The 10,236-nt window shown below is 53.8% G+C and overlaps 2 protein-coding genes across 2 annotated transcripts in view; both read right to left on the bottom strand.

Moving 5' to 3' along the window:
* Nucleotides 1-2,054: 2,054 nt before the first annotated feature.
* The window catches only part of LOC142471246 (E3 ubiquitin/ISG15 ligase TRIM25-like), a 29,687-nt gene continuing 21,505 nt past the window's right edge, over nt 2,055-10,236 (bottom strand). The window contains exon 2 of the transcript XR_012789379.1: nt 2,055-2,273. The gene's annotated coding sequence lies outside the window, so the exon portion shown is untranslated. The remainder of the gene's footprint in view (nt 2,274-10,236) is intronic.
* LOC142471243 (E3 ubiquitin/ISG15 ligase TRIM25-like) lies at nt 2,273-4,663 on the bottom strand. Its single transcript, XM_075578053.1, is given in 2 exon segments — nt 2,273-3,247; nt 3,249-4,663. Coding segments are annotated over 2 exon segments (1,560 nt in total). The 5' UTR covers nt 4,602-4,663; the 3' UTR covers nt 2,273-3,040.

Genomic DNA, 10,236 nt, shown 5'->3' with positions numbered 1-10,236 from the left:
CCTGCAGTGGGAGGGACAGGTGTGAGGGGCTGGGGGTCCTGTCTGTTTCTCCCTGCAGTGGGAGGGACAGATGTGAGGGGCTGTGTGTCCTGTCTGTGTCACCCTGAAGTGGGAGGGACAGATGTGAGGGGCTGTGTGTCCTGTGTCCCCCTGCAGTGGGAGGGACAGATGTGAGGGGCCGTGTGTCCTGTCAGTGTCCCCCTGCAGTGGGAGGGACAGATGTGAGGGGCTGTGTGTCCTGTCTGTGTCCCCCTGCAGTGGGAGGGACAGATGTGAGGGGCTGGGGGTCCTGTCTGTGTCCCCCTGCAGTGGGAGGGACAGATGTGAGGGGCTGTGTGTCCTGTCTGTGTCCCCCTGCAGTGGGAGGGACAGATGTGAGGGGCTGTGTGTCCTGTCTGTGTCCCCCTGCAGTGGGAGGGACAGATGTGAGGGGCTGTGTGTCCTGTCTGTGTCCCCCTGCAGTGGGAGGGACAGGTGTGAGGGGCCGTGTGTCCTGTCTGTGTCTCCCTGCAGTGGGAGGGACAGATGTGAGGGGCTGTGTGTCCTGCTTGTGTCACCCTGCAGTGGGAGGGACAGATGTGAGGGGCTGTGTGTCCTGTCTGTGTCACCCTGCAGTGGGAGGGACAGATGTGAGGGGCTGTGGGTCCTGTCTGTGTCACCCCGCAGTGGGAGGGACAGATGTGAGGGGCTGTGGGTCCCGTCTGTGTCCCCCTGCAGTGGGAGGAACAGATGTGAGGGGCTGGGGGTCCTGTCTGTTTCTCCCTGCAGTGGGAGGGACAGATGTGAGGGGCTGTGTGTCCTACTGCAGTGGGAGGGACAGATGTGAGGGGCTGTGGGTCCTGTCTGTGTCCCCCTGCAGTGGGAGGGACAGATGTGAGGGGCTGTGTGTCCTGTCTGTGTCACCCTGCAGTGGGAGGGACAGATGTGAGGGGCTGTGTGTCCTGTGTCCCCCTGCAGTGGGAGGGACAGATGTGAGGGGCCGTGTGTCCTGTCAGTGTCCCCCTGCAGTGGGAGGGACAGATGTGAGGGGCTGTGTGTCCTGTCTGTGTCCCCCTGCAGTGGGAGGGACAGATGTGAGGGGCTGGGGGTCCTGTCTGTGTCCCCCTGCAGTGGGAGGGACAGATGTGAGGGGCTGTGTGTCCTGTCTGTGTCCCCCTGCAGTGGGAGGGACAGATGTGAGGGGCTGTGTGTCCTGTCTGTGTCCCCCTGCAGTGGGAGGGACAGATGTGAGGGGCTGTGTGTCCTGCCTGTGTCTCCCTGCAGTGGGAGGGACAGATGTGACGGGCTGTGTGTCCTGTCTGTGTCACCCTGCAGTCGGAGGGACAGATGTGACGGGCTGTGTGTCCTGTCTGTGTCACCCTGCAGTGGGAGGGACAGATGTGAGGGGCTGTGGGTCCTGTCTGTGTCACCCCGCAGTGGGAGGGACAGATGTGAGGGGCTGTGGGTCCTGCCTGTGTCTCCCTGCAGTGGGAGGGACAGATGTGACGGGCTGTGTGTCCTGTCTGTGTCACCCTGCAGTCGGAGGGACAGATGTGACGGGCTGTGTGTCCTGTCTGTGTCACCCTGCAGTGGGAGGGACAGATGTGAGGGGCTGTGGGTCCTGTCTGTGTCACCCCGCAGTGGGAGGGACAGATGTGAGGGGCTGTGGGTCCCGTCTGTGTCCCCCTGCAGTGGGAGGAACAGATGTGAGGGGCTGTGTGTCCTGTCTGTGTCCCCCTGCAGTGGGAGGGACAGATGTGGGGGGCTGTGGGTCCTGTCTGTGTCCCCCTGCAGTGGGAGGGACAGATGTGAGAGGCTGTGGGTCCTGTCTGTGTCACCCTGCAGTGGGAGGGACAGATGTGAGGGGCTGTGTGTCCTGTGTCCCCCTGCAGTGGGAGGGACAGATGTGAGGGGCGGTGTGTCCTGTCTGTGTCCCCCTGCAGTGGGAGGGACAGATGTGAGGGGCTGTGGGTCCTGTCTGTGTCCCCCTGCAGTGGGAGGGACAGATTTGAGGGGCTGTGGGTCCTGTCTGTGTCTCCCTGCAGTGGGAGGGACAGATGTGAGGGGCCGTGTGTCCTATCTGTGTCCCCCTGCAGTGGGAGGGACAGATGTGAGGGGCTGTGGGTCCTGTCTGTGTCTCCCCGCAGTGGGAGGGACAGATGTGAGGGGCTGTGTGTCCTGTCTGTGTCTCCCCGCAGTGGGAGGGACAGATGTGAGGGGCTGTGTGTCCTGTCTGTGTCCCCCTGCAGTGGGAGGGACAGATGTGAGGGGCCGTGTGTCCTGTCTGTGTCACCCTGCAGTGGGAGGGACAGATGTGAGGGGCTGTGTGTCCTGTCTGTGTCACCCTGCAGTGGGAGGGACAGATGTGAGGGGCTGTGTGTCCTGTCTGTGTCACCCTGCAGTGGGAGGGACAGATGTGAGGGGCTGTGTGTCCTGTCTGTGTCCCCCTGCAGTGGGAGGGACAGATGTGAGGGGCTGTGTGTCCTGTGTCCCCCTGCAGTGGGAGGGACAGATGTGAGGGGCTGTGGGTCCTGTCTGTGTCACCCTGCAGTGGGAGGGACAGATGTGAGGGGCTGTGGGTCCTGTCTGTGTGTGCAATCACCCCACATGTCTGCCTGTGATGTCTCTCCCACTTACTCACCCTCTGTCTCTATCTCTGTCCACAACTGCACTGATTGAGATTGGCCGTCTCTTGTCATGTGGTCTCTCTCGCCTGCAGGGGCTTCTGGGAGTTGTAGTCCTGCTTCTCTTCTGTTACAATTTTATTTACAGACGTGAACTACAAGCCCCAGAATCCCGTGTAAAACGGTGACATCATAATGATTTAACCAATCACTGCGCAGATCTGTGGTAACCACAACCCTCCCCCTCCCCCACAAGGCTGCAGCAAGGCCCCGCCCCGTAGTCAGGCAATGAGAGCCAATAAGAGCCAAGGCCCGCCCCGCAGACAGCAAATGGGAGAGCTTGAGAGCCAATGAGAGCCAATGAGAGCGCACACAAACCCACAAACACAATATATACTGTTTCTATGGGTTCCCCTGCTGGGCCGGGATCAGTACTCCTAGCTCCTGATTCTGACCCAGCCATTATACCATACACAGAACGCAGCATGAAGAGGCTCTGTGAAGGTGGCAGTGACGGTGTGTAAGTGTCTGATCGGGTCACACAGCTGATAAAAGGACAGCCGCCCAGCCTCATAGTCCAGGTATATTCCTAATCTCTGCAACGGGAGACTCGGGATATATCCGTGTTCGTATTGAGTCATGTATCACTGAATGATCATCATCCCACATGTGCAAACACCAGGACTTCTTATTCTCTCCTATGAGGGACTGATTTCCTTTCCTTTCTATACTGTGATAGGAAATCCCTACCCACCTGACCCCTGATTCCCTGATCTCCACTTCCCAGTAATGTTGTCCTGAGGAAAAACTCCTGGTGCTTAAAACCTGATTATAATCCACAAATCTCTCTGGTGTATTTGGGCGTAACTGGTCTGTTTCTGAGTAGGATGCAGTTTTCAGGTCACCTGATACAGATACATTATTACCAGCTGTATTTACATCCAGTAATATGCCTGAATCCCCCTGCACACAGAACCCGCTCTTTGCTATTAGATCAGTCACAATATCAGATAATCTCTGTAAGGTCAGTGGGATCAGAACCTCATCCAAATCCCCTACAGCAGGGACCTTATTACCCTCTCTCTCTCTGTCCTCAGCATTGTCTGACTCCCGTCCCTGTAAGACAGTTAGTGGATCAGTGATGTTGCACAGCTCCTCAATGTGAAGCATCTTCCTGGACAGCTCGTCCTTCTCTATTTCCAGCTGCTGGATTAGATCAGAGACTCGAAGATAAACCTGCTCTTCCCACCTGGTGATCTCACTCAGGACTCGCTTCTCTAGGACTTCCAGCTGTGCTCTGATGTCCCTAATCAGGGCAGTGACTCGGGCTGTTACCCCGGCTGCTTTCTCTTGCACGTCTCTCTTCTGTCCCTGCAGACTCTGGGCCCTTTTCTCAGTCTCCTCTCTCACTGAGGTCAGTTTCTCCAGAACATGTCTCAGTTTCTCCTTCTTCTTCTCAGAGGCCTCATTCAGTGACTCCACCTGGTGTCCCCTGTGCTCCCCAAACACGCAGCAGGACACACAGATACAGGCAGCATCCTCAGTGCAGTAATACTCTAGGAGCTTCTTGTGGACGGGACATTTCCTGGTCTTTAAGGAGGTGGTTGGCTCAGTTAAGACGTGTTCCTCTGACTTGCTGTGTCTCTCTAGGTGAATATCACACAGGGAGGCGTCACACTGCAGACATGTTTTAGCAGCGGGTACAGAGGAGGTAACACAGTAAGTGCAGAAGATCACAGCCTCCTCCTGCTCCGGTGGAGTAGAAAGGAAACGCTCCGCTATGTTACACAGCTTCAGGTTCCTCTGCAGTGCAGGACGCTCCTGAAACTCTGCTCTGCATTCAGGACAGGTATAAAGTCCAGATCCCCCCTGGGAATCCCACACACTCCCAATACAGCCCTGGCAGAAGTTATGCCCACATCTCAGCGTTACAGGCTGGGTATAAATGCTCAGGCAGATGGGGCAGGTTAGCTCCTCTCTCAGACCAGCAGACGCCATGCTTGGAAGCAGCAACAGGAAACGAAACTTAAATTCCCTTATTATTCAGCACTCAGGGGGCGGGGAGTTTGTTACTCAGACTATTAACCCTGTAAGTTCCTGGCTGCAGTATACATTATGAGGAATAAGAGTCCTGTATGTCACGGGAGACCAGGCAATTATTTGTAAAGTGATATAAAAATACAAATAGCAATAGTAGGACAATATGAATAAAAATATGAGACAGACATCGTACCCACTTCTTATACGTACCAGCGCCATCACTTAAGCTGCCGTCTTTATTTCCCTATAAACGTTACACATAAGACGAGCATTGAGAGGAACGTACGTAATAAATTCTATACTAGACTATATACCCGGGAGCTTATAGTATCACCCCATCTGTCTCTACATGAGTGATCGGAACAGAGAATTTAGGTATTGTTACTGTAAGAAATCCAATTTAGCAATAATTATATTGTAATGAATGAATCTGTTATCAAAGGCAGAATGTTAAAGTATACAGTATAATAGTCTGGACTTTCCTTCATATCTATATATTATATCTGATTGTATTTTCGGTTATGGAGTTATTTTGACGGTGCAGCTGTCCTAAAAGGTCAGAGTAGGCAGAAACCCTGTTTAGGTTTGACACTGAGTGACTATTGACAACTGTGACTTTAGCTGAGAGTAGAGGCTGTGACAAAAGCTCTGAGACTCTTCCAGTCCATACTGTATTTGGTATTCTATGTTTAGAATAAGTGTGCTGTTTCTGATTCGATCATAGTTTGAAACTGCAGGACCTAATTTGGAATAGAAATATATATTAAGAGAGCTGATTCAAGGAATATTATCTGGATAAATACAACAGTGAGCTTAGTAAGCATTAGGAAGGAAGGATGGGGAGAAGATAGGCCAGAGGAAGAAAGACCAGGCCAGAGTGATGATATCATGAAGAGGAGAAAGAAATGTTAATACCTGGAGAGATTAACAGAAAGAAGGTTACTATGTGCAACTATTCTTAAGAATATCAATCTATTTGAAACATCATCGTCATTCTTACTATTTTTGTATGTAAGTAATTATTTTCAAAATAAACGTTTTTGTTTTTATGTGCAAAACGACAAGAATGCTGAATTCTGTTATACTGACGTAAATCTATACAAAAAGCGAATTTAAGGACATTTAACAGTTACCAAAGCAGGAACAGGACCTAAGAGCCCATTACAGCGCCCTCTGCTGTGGTCAAAGTATGTGTCAGGTGTAACAGGACTGGCTCAGGGACAGAACCAATTGTAGACCCAACAAGTAAACATATTAATTGCCCCTCGTTTATTGACTAGGAATATTGGATTATTAAAACACTTTATTATAAGTAATAAGTAGAATAAGTGGGGCTGAATAGGCACATATATATATACTGAAACACTAAGCACACTACGGATACACAGCAGGGGGCTCTCAGATATGGCGCCCGGTATAACGTACTGAATCTCGGGGATACAGGTCCCTGGGGAATAGTATGAGCGGGCGATGTGCATATCACAGGGATTGGGGTATAAGGGTTATTGGCATTATATTCCCTTTGCACCCACTGGGCAATACATCTGTGCCCCCCCTATATGCCACCTAAACTGATGGCTGCTTTTCCCGCGCCCGCAGATAATGGCGCTAATTGTAAGTAATAAGTTGCTTACGTGACGTTAAGATGAAGCTGACACCGTGTGTCTCACGCAGGGTTAATAAGTATTGATGCCCGTGTGTGTTTGGGCAAACCAGGACCGCCAACAGAAATTATGGGGCCCAGGACAAATGAAAGGCGCAGGACCCCCCCCCCCCCGAACCCATAGCGCACCTACCACGAAGAAATATTTTTTAGCGCGCAACGTTTACTTATCTGTTTTTCTTATTCAAACAATGGATGAATCAGACCGCGCTGCTCAGTGATTACGCGCTGTGTAAATTAGATGCGCAGGTGCAAAAGGGGTGAATATTATAGTAACCAGAACCCAAAGAAGGGCCCACAGAACCCCACTGATCGCACTCATCGCTGTATTCACAGAACTATTGTCTGATAAACACCTGCCAGGTTTGCACGCGTGTCTGTGTTAGGTATGTACAGATATAACGTTAAACGCATGTAACCACACCATGGTAACGTGAGGAACCGCTTGCTATACTGCGTACCCACTGCAAACCCAGCTCATCCACAAAGGGTAATTAGACTGTAGAGATTATGCATTAACATTGCAGCAGTATATATGTATATACCTGTAGCGGTCATGTAAAATGGCTACAGTCATCTCTCCTGCTGACAGTAAGGCCTGGTAAGTTGTGGGCATGCCAGCAGTAATTATGGAGGTTTGCCCTCACACCCTGGTGGGGTGCCCTGTGTATGGATGGGAGTGGTCACATGCTCTGACTCCATGGTTAGTGATGTCAGAGGTGTGTCAGCTTCCAGAGTGTACATAAGGCACAGCACTGTGTCAAAGTTAGTCTAGTTCTGGAAGGAGTGGTTCTGTCAAGTTCAAGTTCAAGTAGTCAAGACAGTTATGTTCTAATAGCTGCAGTAGGAGTCTGTGTCCAGGGACCTGGCGCAGAATAAAGATATCCCAGCTGGGATAGGGGATCCCTGATCAAGGTGACATACCTTTTAAAGGGAAGCACGGGCACCATGATGGGCTAGAGACACCCCATTGTGGAGGGCAGCTAGCCCACCGTATCAATAAAGATGAAGCTGATCACAGAAACCCTCGTGTGTAAGAGTCAAGTGATTGCACAGGGGGCTGCACCACCAAGGAGTTCCTCACCAGGACCATCCCCAAGTGACCGAAGGGACCCTGATGAGGTGGAGGCGCTGCACTGGAACTAGGTAGGACTCAGCACACTACCTCAGCTGCCTGTCTGGACGGGCCCTCCCCATACACCATCATGCGGGAGACTCAGGAGTCCTGTTGCCAACAGGTGCACCACCAGACACTATCATACTGTAATGGGGACCGGTTAGACCACAGGGGCCAATGTGAGGTTAGGTGGGTCAGGCCGGGCCATAAATACCGTTACATTTGGAGGCGCTGCTGAGATCAGATCTGTCATCAGGACAGGCTCTAGCTAGGCACACTGGGAAACAGGGAGAGTGTCTGCTGCCACTCTGCTGCGTTGGGACGGACCTAGGGGTGGTCAGGGGCTGATGGGATATTGTCAGTTCGCAGGGACGACCTAGGGGCCTGAAAGCAGTGAGGGGTCTGGAGCCGGGCTATAGCTGACCGAGTCACCTTGAGGTAGTGCTAGTTGGTAGGATGCCAGAAGGGATAGCCTGTTAACGTGGTCAGGAATCCTGGAGAGGGTCTGCGCTAGGCTGACCAAGAGAGGTAGACGCCCCAAGTACTGCATGGCAGAGCCAGAGTACTCTAGCCCATTCCAGACACTTACCATAGGGAGCACAGACTGGGAGGAAGGAGTTACAGCAGACACTGCGAGAGTGAGCCTAGCCTGAGGTAGTGCAACATGAGTCCAGCCTAGATCAGGTACACATGTGGTGGTGCATCTGAAGCAAATCTTTATTGTACTGGTGTGGTGGCTGCCCCGCAGAGTGGAGCCCCATGTACGATAATTGGTACGAGAGTGTGACAACCCAAGAAATGGAGGATCCGCGCGGTGTGGAGAATCCAAAATGGCGACCAGAGGCTGATGGGGAAGGCACCCGTGGCGTGCGCCCCACTGAAGAGCAAACTGTCGCTGAGCTGTCTTTAACTAATCTGCTCTGGAGTGGAGCGAAGGCTGTGGCTGCCCCGTTTTTGTCCTGTCTGGGACACCGAGGGGCCACCCTTGAAGAGTGTGAGGACATTGTGATAACTGGGGGGGAACCCCGCGAGGAGAGCAAACAAACTGACATTTCGGGCTTAAAAGCCAACCAAAATGGCGGTTCCCGCTTGCTAGGGAGACCGCATGGGCCAGTCGCAGAGAAAATGGCTGATACAGAACTTGCAAAGAGCTGGCCGGGAATGGCGCGAACAGCAGAGCCCCGCCCTGATGGGGGGCATGGCGCGAAAGCTACGGCTGCGCCTTCATGGACAGTGACTCACTCGGCCCCTGTGCTGAGTCAACCGCTTAGTCTATGGGACCCTCCCCTGATTTCCACCAGGGGGAGTGACTTTCAATTATGGCCTGTGAGAATGCACCCACTGGGCCCATGGACTGATATCCAGACGGCGCCACTACAAGAAGTAGTTCCGGCCGCGGAGGTAACGTGCAAAAAGGAGGGATATTTTGCACGGAAAGCAGCTGCTAGGAGAAGGCGGGAACTAGCCGCGGCCCAGGAATCCCACTCTGATGAGGAAATTGGCGCGAAAACGCAGACCGCGCCCACCAGGACTGAGAAAGGCGCGGCCTTAATTAAGGGGCATGATATTCCCCTGTGGGATCCGCCCATAATTGCAACCCCTGGGGGCGGGTTCCAGCTATGCCAGCGGAAGGAGGAGCCGAAGCAGGGAGTAGCAGATCCAGCAACTTCTACCAGTCAGTTGCGAGGAACCACTGACCTGAAGAGACCTATACAGGAAGTGGCTCCTGTGAAAAGAATGGCCTGCTCCTCCACTGTGGGCACGATGGTCTCCACCCAGCCCTACTCGGTACCCGGCGGGCTACTGGTAGTAAGGGTGGCAAATACCGAGACGGTGGTCGGGCTCTGCCTACAATGCGGGCTGCCCGCAGGCACTGTCAACACGGCGGCACGTTGCCCACATTGTGGGACATTATATCTGTGGCCCATGCCCACATTTATACCCATTCAACCTGCTGACCCCCCGGGGGATACGGCTAGGCGCTCCGCCGAGTCCCCTGGCGCACTGTGGATCAGCCGTGCGAGTCCCAGAGAAAGGGGACTGGAGTCGACCAAGTCGGCTGGGTCAGTAGGAACCGAGACGGTCGGGTCACTCCCCGACTGCGCGAGAAAAGACTTTCGCCACGCTCAGTGACCCCGAGATCAGGGAAGGGAGATTACTCCGACGAGGATCTCCGTGAGCTAGCGGTGGCGAAATCGGGACCCAAGAGGGACCAAGGACGGACGACACCCCGTGGGGTGAGTGGCAGTCTGGAGAACAGGGCGTCCCCCGCAGATCGGCGAGCCGAGAGACGGAGTCCCGCCGTCCCAGGACCTGAAGGCGGCGGGAGAGAGACGCCAACGCCCCTGCGGACTGGTAAGAGAAGCAGCCCCATCACTTACCTTGTCCCGGCAGACAGCGCAGCGGAGGAAGGGCCATGCCAGGCCCAAGGCGCACGTGGAGAGACGGCATCACTTCCGGTGAAGACGACGGCGGAGCTTCCGGATGTCGTCATCGAGGAAGAGATCCCGAATGGGGGTCCAACCCAAGATGGCAGCGTTTCCGGTTCCGGGGAGGACATCACTTCCGGTGGCGACGGCGGAACCGCTGGGAAAGACGCAGCGACGCTTCGGCGATCGGGGGAAGGTCCCCGATCACCTCAAAGGCCCAGGAGTTGGATGGGCGATCCGAGGACTGAGGAGGGTGAGATATCCTCATTGGACCAGTCTACGGACAGCCGAGAACGGGTCGTAACCCCGTGGGGTCCAATCACTTGCCCTTATGTCCCATCCCACGTCCTAGATAAAACCCCTGCCCCTGTCACCGGTTCCACG

This window comes from Ascaphus truei, chromosome 20 (assembly GCF_040206685.1).
Source record: "Ascaphus truei isolate aAscTru1 chromosome 20, aAscTru1.hap1, whole genome shotgun sequence".
NCBI classification, from domain to species: Eukaryota; Metazoa; Chordata; class Amphibia; order Anura; family Ascaphidae; genus Ascaphus; species Ascaphus truei.
The sequence above is the reverse complement of the archived record's forward strand: the minus strand, read 5'-3'. Positions and strand labels throughout refer to the sequence as shown.